Genomic DNA, 16,720 nt, shown 5'->3' with positions numbered 1-16,720 from the left:
CAATCGCTGTATGCGCATCTTATCACATGTGCTGAATAGTAGGACCAATCAGATTTCTCTGAAACAGTTTGTCTTTTGACTCTCAATACAAAGAGTTTCCAGGCCCAAATGATGAATTGAAGAGGATGTGGCCATCTGTCTAACCACTCACTGCACCGTGTCCTAGTGTTTTCTTTCATGCTGATGACTGATGGGTATCAGGCAGCAGACTCACACACAGCTTCTGCATAAAAAAAATACCTCTTCCTGTTTTCAGTGGAAGAGAGCTTGTGAACTGTGAGAGCAGCTGCAACACATGGTCAGATTGCTTCACATATGTTTAGCAATGCTGTAGAGACTGATATGATCACAGAAAATTTGGAAATCAGTGACATTCTCTGGATGCAAGATAAACTTGCTGAATAGCAATATTTTAAGACATGTTTTATTGAGTAATATATGCAATAATATATGTAAATATATATTTTACTGTGTTAATTCTAACAGGGTGAAAGTGAAAACGTTGCAAACAAGGGTTACAAGAAATATGTAGCTAATTAGGACAACCGCATAAATAAATGCTTTTCTTGAGGCAAGCTGAAGACATAATCATTTTCCCATCACACATCAGAATGTATGCTTCACCATAACAGCATACTTCTTTAAATGAAAAGGTTGTACTGCCATTTAAACCATAACTACATCTAACACAGTAATTCATACACTCAGGAAGAAAAGTGGTGTGTTTGAAGACTGGATTCCCCTATGCAATACAGAAATAACACAGCTCTGTTCCTCATTTGGGCCATACAGTTGCTCAGTGAGTACCACTGTTACCTCCACTGTGTGGGATTCCGGCGGTTAGGCTAATTGCTATGTACTCTGCCATAGGCAGAGCATCCTGACTATGCCTTACCCCTCACTTGACAAAAATAGGGGGTTGGAAGATGAACAGATAGATCCATCCTTCCACCTGACATTCAGTCCTTCATTTATTTGTTGATGATGGTGGACATCATGGGGTAAGAGTATCCTACAAGGCTGTGGCCATGAAAGTGTTTCACTAACTTCTTGTGCCCTGTCTGATGTCTGCCTCCATCTGCTCCAGAGCTGCTCCCCTTATTTACCCTGCATTTGTGCATTAGCTTCACAAATGTGCACAATTTGTGCAAAGGGAACATTTATCTAGAAAGACATTGATACACAGAAATTCAGTTATCTTAGCAACATTAGCATAGCCTCTGGGGTTATTCTCGAACAGGAAACAAGAAAATAAATATGTAAGGTACATCTTCTGGATGCAGTGGGACGCATCATCAGTGATGTAACCTGGGGTCACTGGGTGTTTCAGGTCTTTCAACATCAGACACCCTCACCCAGGTGACCCAGCTGAGGTTGATCAGGCCCCAGCTTGCTTCCCAGCAGCAACCGCCCATGGATCAGCCCTCTTCATCCACAGCCACTTTGTGGTCTCTGCGGCTTCGCATACGGATCAGATGACCATCTTCTGAGCCACTCCTGTTAGGCCCAGTTGGTTGAGGACTTTGCAGAATAAGTGTCCTGCAAAACCTCTACAGCCCACCTCTATTGGCTCGTAGTGAATGTTTCTGCCCCCTCCCAGCACATCTCCAACAATATGGTTTAGTTTTAAATAAATGGCTATTGGGCAAATTGTTAGTTTATAATAAATTAGTATGTCACAATAGAGATATACTGCTTTATACATGGAGAAGTTTTCTTACTACTCCCATTTTATTGTAACTCCAAATCACTAAGAGAAAGATTCGGTTAATCCATAACTGGAAGAGGGTTAAGCAGATTTTCATGGCGGCGTCATTTAAACCACTGAGTCTCTTTTCAGCTTCATAAAACAAGCAGCATGAGTCACCCCATGTGAGATCTGGAAAAACAGTTACAAAAAAGAAACAGATCCTGTCATCCAAAAGGAGTGCTTCTCATTTAAATTCTGCTCATTTAAATTCTGCTGACTCCTCTGCATGCTGGTTTTGTCTCTGTGGTTTCTGTTTAATTAGGCTTGACTGAGGTGTTGATTGAATTATGCAATTTGAACAGATTATGTGTGCTTTTCACTGAAAAGACCGACAAGCCATTCAGATGTTTTGATCTATGAATGATTACTTATTTATTAATAACTTAAATTATTTTGAAGTCAAAAGCTTTTTTTATTGTTCTTCCAAGCAGGATACCAGAGGATAAATTCATTGGCCAAAGTAAACATTACATAATCTGGCATAACTCTGCAAAATCCAAATACTCAAATAATGCTTTCTTTAATCTTTTTCTACAAATGCAAATTTTCCTTAATAGGTATTATGAGCATTTTGCATGTTTATGGTAAAAAAAAATTCGTTTTTCAAACTTATGTGGTGGGACCGTGTATGTGGTAATTGCAATGTATTTGGGGGAAAAGTGACATTTTCTCAGAATTTGTTTGGGACGGACCACCCTTATTTGACTTAAATGTTGTTGAAAAAAGGCCAAAAAGATTTTGACCGTCACCAACATATATAAGAACACATTTTTTCTTGAAAATTCAATATAAAAACTGAAAGCATATCCTGCTTTTCCTTTTGAGAAATAACTTTTTGTCATAATACCTATGTCTATCACAAATAGTAATAATAGGGGCCCTACTATGCTCATTTTTTACTTCATAATTTTATTTTTGGGGTCTACTTGAATAGATGTACATACTTAAAAGCTCCAATTTTTTGTTGGTGCAGTGTTAAGGCCCACCCCCAATGAGCCCACTGTGCTCTGATTGGTCAGCTTGCTCGATTGGCCAGCTTGCTGCTTGTCCCTGTCTTGCAGTCTGCAAACAGATCCTTGCAGGTAGGCAGCCAATAAGGATTGCAATACGAGGCGGCCTCACCATGTCATGGAAGGGCTGGAATTCCAATGAGGCATTTCAGGCAGATTAGCAAAGAGTGGTTTGTGTGGTGAGAGTAATTTACTCCCTTTGGTGTGTACTGTGGGCCTTGAGATTTTACAGGCCGTTTACGTTAGGGATGGGCCAATCCACATTTTTTCAGTTCCGATCTGAATCCGATACAGATTCCAATATAATAGCTCTTTTTACTACTTTGTTTTGCTTTATTTTTTAAGCTAGTAAATGCAGATGGAAAAATGTATTACAAAAATATTTAATTAGGCTACTACAAACATACATAACGTACTGTTGCACATCATTTTTACGTCTTGTTTTAAGCGTTTTTGAGGCATTTGCAGTTCAATATGAATATATTCAAAGCAAGTATACACAAGTGGCGAATGATTAAAATTTTTACACATTTTTTCTCCTTTTGGCGTCAGTTCAGTTACACATTGTTGCGATGGCATCCCCTCTTGTATCACAAGCTGCAGCGAGTTCGCAGGACAGCCCGAGTTAGCGACTCCCAAATCATCCATTGCTTTTTTGTCTCGAACAGTTACGTACGCTTTGTTAAGTGGGATTGTCCATTAAACGCTATTCCCACCTCTCAAAACTTTATTTTACAAAGATTGCAAATCGCTGTGATACTGGTTTCTGTTAAAAGCGTAAAATACTCCTAGATCGTCAAATCTTTATCTTACACCCTCGTACTGCGAAAGGTATGCGCGTGACGTCACAGCAGGCGGAAGTCACTGTACTCACGCCCTCTGAGTAGCTAAAAAGACTTGTTAGCGTTCGATTTGAATGCTGCAAAAAAAAACACATGTAAAATGGGAAAGAGCTGTCGTGCGATTGATTGTACAAATAGATTTAACACGAAATAGGAGCTATCTTTTTAGAGATTGCCAAAAACGAAATAAGTAAGTATAGGACGTGGGTCGGTCACGCATGGCCGATACCCGATTCGTCAAATTGGTCTGGATTGGCGCCGATACCGATCCGAATATCGGATCTTATCGGATAGCTTACATGCACATAAAGCTACAAAACACACTAAAGGAAAGGGAAAACAGAGTGTGTAGCATTTTCTTAAAGTGTTCAAATAACAGATTTACTACTTTATGGTCTTCAGCACCAGTCCGTTCAAGTTTTTCCTATGGTAATTAGCATAATGCTTTAAGGAACCAGCACTAGAAGCTCTTCCACTCGATGCTATGCAACAGAATCGTAATGTTCTGCCAAACTTTCTTTACAGTCACTTTTCAGCAAAAGCACCTTCTCATAATTTGGAATCGGCTAAGTCGGGAGAGATTTATCTAGAGAACATGATAGATTAGTGGCTTTCATTTTCACCTGGATAAACCCACCTGGAATGCATACTTTCATTATTGTTCAGTACATTAGCATATGAAATCAGCTTGTGTTTCGGCTATAAGGTGGAGCCACATTGCTACATCTGCGCCACAAAACTCTGATCATGTCCTTTCAGCACTCCTTTCACCATCTTAATCACTCAGTTTCGATAAAAGGGCATGTTGGTTCATAATACGGAGACGGGAATGTAAAATGTTTTACCTGACTAATGACCAAGAGGGTGTTGTCACAAATGACTAGATATAATAGCATTTACTTCTATTAATGTGGTGAAAGGATTGACCCTGTTGTGAAAAACAACTGATCTACAATTGTCAGAAATAGTTTCAAGAGTCTGTATTACATTATTATACTCCTATATGGTTCAGTAAAATAGCACATTGATATGAGGTTAAGGAGAGATGCAATTGTGAATTTCCTATATAAAATATGTAGTGATCTTTAGAAATTTTAACTCTTTATTTTTTGATACATATCTATGGGAATGTGTGTTAGCAAGTGTGTGTTTGTTTAAAGTTTAAGTGTGAGGCAAATATGATGTATCCTTTGTACATGACAATATTACTAAATTCTCCTTGTTTTTTTAAATAATTCAATTACTTTTCTTCAGATGGGTAGAGTCCCTGAATTACGTACATACACTAAACATTGCAATGTAGAAACCAAAAAATGAGGCAACAGTTAGCCTACTAGATGTAAGGGATAAATAGGTGGAGGTCACGCCCATCATACGTAACCCTGAGTCTCATGTGACAATGAATGAATGTCTTATTCTATTCAAAGTCTTCTGTCCCTTCAGGCAGTACATGCCAAGTCTATAGAACATACCATCATTTGGTCAGCAAGTATATCTCTGCAGGGAATGTGTAAGTCTAAGATGTGAAAAGCATCTGGAGGGACATCCGTGAAGAGCCAGGAGGTGCTGGGTATGAGTGATGGAAGGTTTTAATATAATGTATAGCAATGTCTTAATAGCTTGGGATTAAGTTCAAATGTGGAAGCTGACTATAATTTCTTTTTTTAAAGAGTGCTAAGAAGAATAGCCAGAATCACTAATGAGTTTCTGAAGATCTAGGGAAGGTCAACGAATTCCTGAAATTTTACTTTGCGGAAGTACTGCTGCTTTGAACTACTGCCTCAAGGATAACATAAAAATGCTTGTTAGTAGCATGGTGCACAAAGATCTCCGGCCGAAGAATGTAGGAAGAAGGGCCTAGCTAGATAAGAAGACATGTGACCTCAGATTATTTTCTACAACAATGTCAATGTGTCTATATTTAACACATTCTCTCAGCTGAAACCAACTGTCTGAGTAGAGCCTGTTTTGTAGTCTTCATGGTCTCTGGGCTCTTTTATGGGTTTTTATAGGTACTTCTGTTTCTTCCAGCAGTAAAAAGCACAAGGTCCAAGTGAATTGGTTTCTTTTAGCTGCCCTTTGTGTGAGACTACGCCCTGGCATTCTGTCCAGGGTGCCCACTGCCTCATGCCTGGGATAGGATCCATTCTCATTCCTCATATTGATCCTGTGCTAGAAGAGTAACCTGGAAAGTTCATGGATGGATGAATCCATGTATGCTGGATGCTCCTCATGGAACTGTTACACAACCTGTTACCTCAATTCCCTGCTTCAAGGTGGTGCACCCAGAGCTTCCTCCAGATCAATTGCAGAGAACACAGGTATCTGCAAGCACAACAAAACATGCAAGATATCACAGTGTCTTCCTCTATATCCATCCATCCATTTTCTGTAAACGCTTGTCCTATTCAGGGTCATGTGAGGTCCGGAGCCTATCCCAGAGGCTATGGGCACAAGGCAAGGAACGACCCAGAATGGGGCACCAACCCATGGCAAGGCACACTCAGACACCAGTCCCACTATATCCAAAGCTTAAAAGATTTATATTTCCATTTATACATACTGTCCATATCTAAGGTGACCAGATAATCCATGTCAGGAGGACACTTTGAGTGAAGACATGATTTGTAAACTAACCTGGATTTCACTTAAGCACTGAGTTCTTGCTATGTGCTGTTTGGTCAGTCTCCTGTAATCATGCATGTGTCACTAATGTTAATGTCAAAGCACAAGATGAGCTGAACTCTTTAGCCAAGCACAGGAGCCTTTCAGTTTTAAAGTAGTTTGTAAAACCTGAAGTAGCTCGAGGTGTCCTCCCTGACAGGGATTATCTGGTCTTCCTATCCATATTTTAGCCATTATGCTACCCACTATCTCTGTACTTTATTCCTCCTATGATTTGTTGCAATGCTATTCCTGGGCTGTTCTAACTGGAGTTCTGCATGTCATTTTAATGAGAAATGTAATGGATTTACTGCACGATAGGAGATTGAGGACTGCGCATATAGCTGAACTTGCTTGCAGTGAATGGCTGCGATGTGTCCCAGCGTCTCATTGGACGCCGCGCGGGCTGTCATTAAGAAGGGCTGGCCGCAGGAGCCTATCCAGCAAAGACGTGTTTCTTTTGAAAAGAGGAAGGTGCTATACCTGTGATACTGTTATCTTACTTTCCTTTTACGTTGTCTGAGTTTCTGTTATTGAACAGATAGTCGAGAGCACTTTAGGTATTCAGTCCGAAAGCATGTGACAGCGTATCCGCAGCTGAAGCCTTTTGCTGAAGTTTAGTCTGTTGTTTTCTCTTGGGTGTTGGGTTGTTCGGTATTCGCCGGTGCTGTTAAAAGTTACTGTATAGTGACATGAAATAGGGTTAAGTTACTAAACGTAGGCGTCATCTCATTACTGGACCTCGAATTCACGTGTAGATACCGAGACGAGGAAAAGCCGGACTCAACAATGACCAACAAAAACGGGATGGTGATGAAAATCCAAACGCCGATCCGTACGGACTCGTTTAAAAGCAGTTATGATGTGGTTGGCAAAACACTGGGCAGGTAAGTGCGCATTTTTGATCTTATATCTAACTGAACGACTTATACGAATCGGTGTATAGTGCTGTTGCCCGATCGATAGCATGAAGGTAAGTTTAGTCATGCAAATGCATGGTAATAGTCTGTATTTTCTAGTAAGAATGAGAATGGAAAATGCTGAACAACACTAAAAAACTGTTCTGTGGTGTGAACCAGGAGTGTAGACGACTCAAAACCCAGGTCAGGAAGAGAAACTAATAATAAATGTATATAAACAGCTTATGTCTAAGAAAGAAAAGGCGGCTTTTCTGTAAATAAATTAATTTACTGCAGACCACATGGCTGATGAATGAGTGTGACTTGGAGTGTAGATGTATATAATACTGGCTTAAATTCTGGCTGCAGCTGTTCAGAGTATAAACCCATTAATTTATGGCTATCGGTATTCAGTTTGTCGTCAGTTATAGACATCTTTAACAGTTTGCTGCAATCTTCCTTGGGTTTGTACAGCCTCTACCTCCCTATTTATCATGTCGATCTTTCTTGATTGCCAGACTGGTTCCTTGGTGCTACGACAGATCTGATATGCAGTTCTGGAGAATAGACTGTCTGTTGTTATGCTGTCATAAAGGCTAATGTTCGTGCTATCCCCTTTCCTTTTAAAGGTGCATGATGGTGTTTGAATGTCTCATTTTCGTCTTAAATGGACTGTTCTATGCCACAATGGTCCATGCATGTAAATGCCGGCTTGAGTGTTTAACAGCAGGCGGCTGATCGTCAGACTTGAGTAACTGTGTGAGTGAGACTGACAGCAGACAACACAGGAAAAGAAGTTTCACAGTTCAGATGAGGCTCATTTCCTTTTATGGAATGGCGGTGGTGGTGTGTGGCTCAGCCTCTGTGCCTGTGATCGCATGATCGTCAGTCCTCGGAAGAATAATCGCATGTTTGGGGTCCCCTGAGCTAGGAGCGCTGTTTGCTGCGCTGTGACCCCCCTACCCCAAGCATGCTCTTACTTGAATGTGTGTCAGAGCAGTCTCTGTTCTAAAGCTTGTGATGCAATTTAATTAAGAAATAATGGTGTAGAAATCTGTGGACACTTGGCCAGCCCAGTTTTGCACAGCTTTGACTCTGCAGGGCTGTTCTTGGTTACAGGACCCGTGACCTCTGAAGTTCCCATACTGTGTGTTCCTATTGAAAGAGAACTTGAGTACAAATAAGTTAAAAATGCCTTATTCTGAATTGATTTAGTCAACAATGCATTCTCTGCTGTCAATGATGATTAAATTTTGCATATCAGTATTAATGTCTCAGGGAAAACAGCCACTATATTTAAAGTTCCTGCATATCAGTGCTCGTTGGCGAAAGTCCAAACTAAATAAAAAAAAAAAAAATACAGTTCATTCATCTAACAATATGTTGATTTCTAGTGAAGAAACTCTAAATAAGTATAGGTGGTGATAGTCGACTGACCCTGCTGTTCTCCTTCCTGTCCACTAGGGGTAAGTTTGCTGTGGTGAAGAAGTGTGTCGAAAAGTCGACTGGGAAGGAGCATGCAGCCAAATACCTGAAGAAGATGCGCAGGGGGCAGGACTGCCGCTCAGATATTATCCATGAGATCGCCGTGCTGGAGTATGCGAAATCCAACCCCTTCGTTGTATCCCTCCATGAAGTCTATGAGACGACAAAAGAGATGATCCTGGTGCTTGAATAGTAAGTCCCCCCCCAACCTAAAAGAGTGGACATTCATTCTTCTACAATGATACAAGTTGCTGCATGTCAAGTGAATCACAGGAAGGATTTAACTCTAATATCCTATTAAATTTTAAATGTCAGAAACTTAGTGGGTTTTTAATCTGTTTTAATACTGCTGAGAATATTACAGCGGTGGACAGGCCTTAGTCTGGCTATTGTTCCTCTGAGTGTTGCCAACCAACACTTGAGCTGTGGCTTTGCTTCAGTCTTTATTTAAATTTCCCTTACTTTTACTAGTGTAGATCCAGATTTAGTTTTTAAACCTTACTGTCAGGTTTAGAGTAGTGGGGAGATGATATCTCAGATGTAAGAAGCCTTGCTTCCTGTGTCTGCACCTTTCCTGTCTGCCTTGGTACGTCTGGCCTCATTTCCGCAGCCGGTCAGCCTCTGTCATACACGTGTTCGTATTCACCTTAAAAGGAAATGAAAGCTTGTTTCCCCCTTCAGCAGAACTGTGCAGAGTCGACCTCAGACTACCCAGGGTCTAGGTGTGTTACGGCCAATGGGTAACTCAAGGCCGTGCCTCAGGGGCCTCGTCAATCGCTGATATTACGCTGGAAAAATGTTGCTTTTCAAGATCAAGTCAAAGTAACACTGGGAGGAAGTTTTAACTATACCTGTCACGCAGTGCAGTTTCTAATGTTTAACACGTCCATTGAGCTGCTTGTCTCTAAAGAGAGAATTCTTAACTTGATTTGTAATTATGTATTTTTTTGATGACCTTTTGTGTTTGCATTATGACTTGATAAGGATGCTGTATATATTCAGCATGTAAATGTATTGAGCCATGCAATGGGCATCTTTTTTGGAAGAGGGTTTTGTAGCCTTAGCTTTCCCAGACTCATCAAAAAACTGCAGGAGTTTGGGCAGAGTTACCCAGAACCATACTGGGCGTAATAACCCAAATATTCACATTTACTACACTTAGCCCCTAAATGCCTCACTTTCTCTTAAGCAGGGCTGCCTTGTTTTCTTGTTTCTCTTTTCCTGCTACATTGGGCCTTTAATTCACATCCTTTGTGACAGAGTGAGGTTTCTCAAGCATTCTTCTGAGAAATGATTTGCGTCTAGCTGTTTTTTTTTCTCGCCATCTGTAGCACGTTCGACTGCACAGCGGTCTTCTCAGGTCATTTGCCCCCGCACCACTATGCTTCTTTGCAAAACCGGCATACTGAGTGTTCTTTTTCCATTTCCGTTTAGTTTTAGCTCTAGCTGTGGGGAGCATTTAAAAATCAAATATACATTGCAGCTGCCGCTACCACATCCTTAACCAGTGCTAAACTAGGTCTAGGCTCTTTTGGGTTTGAAGAGGGGAACAACAACCTTGTTTTTCAAAATACTACGGTTAAAAGAGAATTAAGTGAAAAGGGTGATAAGATATTAATTATTACTCTTTAATACCTCATTGCTGCCTTCCAGAAGACTCGTTACTTTGCATTCAGAATTTCCTTGCTGTACAGTATTACAGAAATGGTCAGGCCATTGTCTAATGAAATCTGTATGTACAGTATGGGCTGTGATGTCATTGATACCAGGGATAAACACGCTTTTACAGTATACAAGTTTTCCCAAATACTTGTCGAGATGATCTTCTCTGCAAAGCAGTACTGGCCTGCATCCCCTGAGCTTACTTTGAATTAAAGGTGTTCATTGTGTGCCTACATGCTGCTCTAGCAGAATCTTCCAGACAAACCTCTGGCCATCAGCGTGCTGGGGCAGTGTACCATTCTGTGTCTCTGGTTAGAGGTGTGGCCCAGTCATAGTTCTGTACTGTTGAGTAATAGTAGAGGTGCATTTACAGTAAATCTGGATTTATTTTATGCTTCACAACCCGATGCCGTGTTTTAAATCTTTCGATTTGCTTGCTTCTTTTTCTGAAACGTGTCGTCAGTTATTAAAGGGTTAGTGTTGTAGCGTATCTGCGGTGATGTCATGGCCTCAGTTTGGAGTGCATTGTGAAAGACACCCTGAACCGTAGCCTTTGTCCCCATCTAATAGGCGTCACCTTCCTGTTCCCTGTGCCCGCTGGCACACTCAGTCCATGAGATTGCTTGTATATCACTGGATGTCTGGGTAACGGTGACATTCCTGAGTTTGTGTTTTAATAGGAGAGTAATCTTGTGCTTTGCCTTTTATAATTCACTGCTTGTAGGCTTTTTGTTGTTGTTGAGTAGTTCCATTTCTAGCTTTAAAGTTATAAAAGCTGGTTATGTAACATGGAATATGGAATATGGAATACTGATGCATTTCTCACTGGTACTTCAAAAAGCCTTTAAACCGTACTGCAGATCGCTACTGCTCTGATGACAACGGTTTGTGTTGAGTTGCTCTAACACAGGGGTAGCCAATCTTATCCGCAAAGGGCCGGTGTGTGTGCGGGTTTTCGCTGCAACTTCCTAACTAGACCACTAACTAGAGGACTGATTGGCTGAAAGAGTCCTCACACCTGGGTTTGAACAGCTGACTTACAGGTTATCCCAAAAACCCGCATACACACCGGCGCTTTGCGGATAAGATTGGCCACCCCTGGTCTAACAACTCTGCCTGAGACCCGAGGCTTGACCCAACTGAAGTTAAATTCACAGCAGCTGTCGCTGAACATTATCAAAGATGATTAATCAGTCTTCAGTTTACTTCAGTTTATTGAAAGTGGCTTTGCAAAAAACTTGAATATTCCTGAGTTAATCTTCCTCAAACTGCCCGTGCTTCATTAGACCCAGTAAATACAGCACTCCTGTGTTTGTGAAATCGTGCTTTGCTTTTGCTGAAATAATGCATGCACCCTTTTGTCGCACCATACAAAGAAAGTGTGCTACAAAAATAACTGCAAGAGTTTTGTTCATTCTCCTACGACGTGATGGTGATTCTAACACACACTCGCTTTCTTTTCGGACTTACAAAAAAATCTCTCCCTATTGTCTCCATTTAGCTGTTGGCCAAAGCCCAAGTGCTCTTCTCACAAGGTTATCAAAAAACTCCTTAATATCTGCCTCTTGTCTCTCAAAGTAAGGCTGAGTCTGTTGTGTTTCCTGGTTTCCTTTGGCTTATCAGCTTGAGGAGGTGATGTAAGGAGGCCGTAACTGCAGAAGCCCGTCACCACTTCTGCAGTTTCGCCCTGCATCCTTTTCTCTTGTAGCCTTCAACACTATGCAGACCCCCCTAGATTAGTTGTCTTATGATTGTTGAATGGATGAGTATTGTGTGTATTAGTAGTTAGACTACAACCCCCTTCAGTGTCTTCATACCCATTCTGAAGAAGATTTCTCACGAGTCCTGTTTTTACAACCAGGACTCGAGGGCAAGAGCAATAAATGAGCGTGATGGGTGGACGTGAAGTTGCATGACTGATGCACCCACCGCACTAAGAATGCAGGCGAGCCGTGTGCACAAAGCAGCAGTCTCACGTGCTTTTGTTTTCAACTCTCCGCCGCTCCAGGAATCTTATCTAAGACAGCAGCCTCACGTGGGAGTTCTTCACATTCCTCTGTGGTTTAATTTGGTTCCTCCAGTATAATATCCAGTAAATGAAAGGGTGGGGAAATTCCCCATTAATATAACCATCAATCCTCCAGGTGAATTCAGTGATTTTCTTTCTTTCTTTCTTTATTTATTTTTATGTAAGTCGACCAAAAAATGCAAGAAATTTCATGTGCTTTAAATACCTGTTTTTTTTTTTTTTTTGGCTCAGCTACTGTTCGACGCTCTTGTCATGACATGGATTCCAATACAAGTCAATTTTTAAATAAGTGAAGCTCCTTGAGGACACCTGGCATGCATTTTTCACCTTCTAGTAATGAACGCTATGAGCTATGAGTTAGAGATCGGTGCCCTTATAGGTCTGGGTGCGAGCCTATGAGTAAATTAAAGAATGTACATGATGAGGTGTCTACTTTCATGTTTGATTGTCCTGTTTCATACTGAAAGTTATTTTTTTCCCCTCACTTCTGTAGTGCAGCCGGTGGGGAGATTTTTGACCAGTGTGTAGCAGACGAGACCTTCCCAGAGCGGGATGTCATCAGACTCACCCAGCAGATCTTAAAGGGCGTTGCTTGTCTGCACCGTAACAATGTAGTACACTTGGATCTGAAGGTCAGTAATAAGCATAAGTAAAAATGCCTGGTAACCAATAAGTACAGATAAATATCACTTAACCAGCGGTCAGCAACGCATTGACTGGTAGCTACTAGTTACCCACAGGGAGCCAATGAGTAGCCCACATAACATTTATTACAAATAGGATTCATTTCACCATCAACAAACACCACCCACATTATTTTCTTTGTAGTACAAAGTAAAAATGTTGGGGGCCACTGATTTACAGTTTGGCTAATATTCAATTAGTTTTGCTTCTGTCTCCATCCAAGCCTCAGAATATCCTGCTGACCAGCTCCCAGCCCTTGGGTGACATCAGAATCGTGGACTTTGGTCTGTCCAGATGCATGGACAACAAGGAGGAGATTCGGGAGATAATTGGGACACCGGAGTATGTGGGTAAGTCACCAAGAATTACGAAGAATCTGCCATTTCATTTCTGGTTGTGAATTGAAGAAAAAAAAAAAGTAATTTTAAAATGTCTTGTGCTGTAAATGGCTGGAAGGTACCAAAGAGAAGCTAAGAAATTCTTGAAAACGGTCTAATAATAATTTTGCCTCCGTTTTAACTCCTAGACCTTTGTCTGATTCTCTTTCAGCCCCTGAAGTCCTCAACTACGAGGCCTTAAGTCCATCCACAGACATGTGGTGAGTGTTAACTTGTTTTGAGTCATGCTCAGATACATGATCTACCTTAGCTTACTTTGGCGTTTTTAAGGTGTGTGTTTGGGGGGGGAGGGAGTTTCCAAATTGCTGAAATATTTATTCAGGGGGCAATGTCAGGTTAAAGCCAGTAGCAGCTACGACTAAGGGCTGAACAGTTCGGGCTGTCTTTACTAAGTGCTGTCATGTTCTTGTGCTAGAATCTCCTAAATGAGCTGCCTTGAGCATCAACTCAACTATTTTTTTTTTTTCTCTTTTCCCTTTCAGGAGCATTGGTGTCCTGACCTATGTCATGCTGACAGGATCGTCCCCATTCCTGGGTGATAACAAACAGGAGACCTTCCTGAACATCTCGCAGGGCAATGCGGACTACTCCCAGGATGTCTTTGAGGGAGTGTCTTCCCTCGCCATCGACTTCATCAAGACCCTCCTTGTCCAAGATCCTAGGTCAGCCAGTTCTGTCGTGTGCTCTGATTCAGTCAGTTTTTTTTTTCCCCTGGAAAAAATAGCCTAGCGCACCCTCTTGAGGATGACATGTGTCATTGCAATCTAATGTGTACTGGGTGACAGGCCTAGGATGTGTCTGTATCAATTAAAAGTGCAAAGATTTACTGTCTGCTTCAGATTAGATAATTGAGCCAGTTGAGTAGAGGGGAAGAATGGCAAAATCAAAATATGGGACAAAATGAACAGACCGTTGATCTTGCTGGATAAACATCTGATTTCTGAAGTTTGGTTATAAATGCTTGCATTTTTCCCCTCTAATTGCAGAGAGAGACCCTCTGCTGAAGACTGTCTGGCTCATCCCTGGCTGATGGGGGGGTCTAAGCCGCCCACCCACCTCCACTCTACCCTGTTGCCTAGCCAAGCTGAGCCCGAGACCAGCCAGTCAGAATCGGACTCAGAACCTGAGAGTCCAGTCCCCTCCCGGGATCTGCTCTACATGACGCCCTACTGCTCCAGCCAGCGTGAGATGAAGGCCATTCGGGGCACCTTCTCGTGCGACGAGCCCTTTCCCAGCCTCCCCGAGATCCCGCAGAAGTGCGTCTGCTGAGCCAGCTTGACTATGGACCGTCAGTTAGCCCCTGTGGTTATCATTATTGTTATTGTGTTGTTTTTTTAAGGCACTTTGAGGTTGTGCAATGGCCATGTCTGAATGTGGCAGTTTGACATGCTGTCAAGGAATCTGTAGCCATGCTTTGAAGAAGGAATGTTAAAAAGCCCATGCATTATCTCCAAGTCATTAAGAGGATTTTTCCCACCGTTTCTTTCTTCTTAATTTAAAACAAACCTGTTATAGATGTCCATCATACACTGTGGTAAAGGTATCTCAGTTCTTCTTTTGTTTTCTATGTTGAACTTTTCTCCTTTTATCTCCGTTAAGATGGCCTGGATCCAGAGATCAGGGAATATATGCTAACCTAGAAAAGGGTTGAAGTAACAGTTGTGACACATGTTCCCTCCTCTATATTTTTGTTTTCCCCTTGAAATTTTATTTTATGGGCATAAGTAAAAAGCCTGTATGTGTTGTACTATGAGGGTTATATACAACAACTATTAGCTTGCTTGGTACTTTTTATTTGTGAAGTTTCAAGGAGTGACAGACCAGTGCTGAAGTTCATAATTTTCACGTACTTTTTGCTTGTATTTGGTTCTGTGTGTGTCCTCAAATCAAGATAACCAGGTACCTGAATTAAATGAGAATAATAAAGGAAAGAATTGTTTACTGCCTTCTTTAGTTAGATTGACCAACTTCCAAGCACTTTGTCAGAAAATGGACTGATATCTCACGGTGTCCAAAAATCTTAATTTATTACTTTGGAAAATTTATTGCATATTTTTCACACCTGAGTTTTGTTTTTAATCTCATATAAATGCCCAGTCATTGCTGCTAAAATTGTGTTATTCAGATTGACATGGATTTTGTTGATGTTTTAAAGTTCTCTGCCTTATTTCCTTGACTTTTCCAAACTGAGTAATATTTTGTAAAAGTTCTTGAAAGGAAAATCTGAAATACAGCGTCATGCTTAGCGGCTCAAAGCTGGGCTGCATTAGTAATGCCTTGAAGTTTTATATGCAGAGAAATTTCCGGAACAAGCATTAAATCAAAATATTCATACATAGGACTGAAATGTGTATATCTGTCTATTTAGTTTTTAGGTTAATATCCTCAATTTTTTTCTGTTGTCAATTTGATTGTTTTAATTCATGTATAAATATATAAAGTGCTGTATTAACTTGTCATCGTTCTTGTTTGTTCCACTAAACCAGTGGTGATGTGGGTCCCCCGTCTTCCCATAGACTGATCGCTATCAGGAGCTGAACTGCCAGCCTGCTCTCTTGCATGTTGGGGCCACATCCGTTACATGGTGACATGGTGTGTGCTGCTCGCTTGGCCTCCAAGACTTGGTCCTACTTTGATTGCCTGCAGTTCAGGCTTGTGGGATGTGCTCCGATTCATACATGCGTGTTTGAAAGCTACCAGGAAGGTCACTAATACCAGGTCTATGTAGTCATTTAATTAGCCCTATCTGCTATGAATGGCAAACACACGCACGCACACACAGAACCATAACATTACACTAGAATGTTATAGTAGAAGAGCTACTGTAGCACAAATGGCAGATTATTTAATTGATGGTCACAGTTAGGGATGGGCCGATCCACATTTTTTCAGTTCCGATCCAATTCCGATACACAACTACCGATACCAATACAGATTCCGATACAAGAGCTCTTTTTACTTTGTTATGCTTTATATATTATTTTTAGTAAATGCAGATGGAAAAAATATTCCAAATTCACATTCAAAGAAACACTCTTTCATTTAGCATGCCATTGTACGTAAATGCTTTGTTTCTGCTCGCTAAGAAAGGGAATGACTGGGTGTCCAGGATTTTACGGGACTGAGGTGGCAACCCTACCTACTGTTTGCTCTTTCCAGAGTGTCCGGCCACACCAAAAACACAAGGTTTAGAAATATCTAGACTGCTTAATCCAGAACTCCACAACCCATTACATTTCAGTGGGCGTCTGACAATGCATGAGACTAACATGCTTAACTTTATGGCTTTTGCCCAAA

At 41.1% G+C, this 16,720-nt stretch overlaps 1 protein-coding gene across 3 annotated transcripts; it reads left to right on the top strand.

The window, feature by feature from the left end:
- Positions 1-3,990: 3,990 nt before the first annotated feature.
- Positions 3,991-15,871, top strand: LOC111842502 (serine/threonine-protein kinase 17A-like). 3 transcript variants are annotated; one of them, XM_072712372.1, is made up of 10 exons: positions 5,083-5,172; positions 5,273-5,923; positions 6,015-6,740; positions 7,025-7,153; positions 8,630-8,842; positions 12,835-12,973; positions 13,249-13,375; positions 13,575-13,623; positions 13,906-14,085; positions 14,410-15,871. In XM_072712372.1, the coding sequence occupies exons 3-10, from the start codon at positions 6,463-6,465 to the stop codon at positions 14,690-14,692; spliced, it is 1,398 nt and encodes a 465-aa protein (XP_072568473.1). In that variant the 5' UTR covers positions 5,083-5,172; positions 5,273-5,923; positions 6,015-6,462; the 3' UTR covers positions 14,693-15,871. The 3 variants fall into 3 exon arrangements, with proteins under 3 accessions (XP_072568472.1, XP_072568474.1, XP_072568473.1); XM_072712371.1 differs by having other exon boundaries at positions 3,991-5,923; XM_072712373.1 differs by lacking the exon at positions 6,015-6,740 and having other exon boundaries at positions 3,995-5,923.
- The last annotated feature ends 849 nt before the right edge of the window (positions 15,872-16,720 follow it).

This window comes from Paramormyrops kingsleyae, chromosome 5 (assembly GCF_048594095.1).
Source record: "Paramormyrops kingsleyae isolate MSU_618 chromosome 5, PKINGS_0.4, whole genome shotgun sequence".
Taxonomy (NCBI): Eukaryota; Metazoa; Chordata; class Actinopteri; order Osteoglossiformes; family Mormyridae; genus Paramormyrops; species Paramormyrops kingsleyae.
Note: the sequence above shows the minus strand (reverse complement) of the source record. Positions and strands in the feature narration are given on the sequence as shown.

Excerpts from the sequence above, each read along its gene's own strand:
- LOC111842502 (XM_072712371.1), top strand. The coding sequence starts at position 6,463 with ATGCTACCCACTATCTCTGTACTTTATTCCTCCTATGATTTGTTGCAA. Across the intron at positions 13,376-13,574 it reads TGGGACACCGGAGTATGTGG|CCCCTGAAGTCCTCAACTAC; the intron begins GTAAGTCACCAA and ends ATTCTCTTTCAG. Across the intron at positions 14,086-14,409 it reads CTCCTTGTCCAAGATCCTAG|AGAGAGACCCTCTGCTGAAG; the intron begins GTCAGCCAGTTC and ends CTCTAATTGCAG.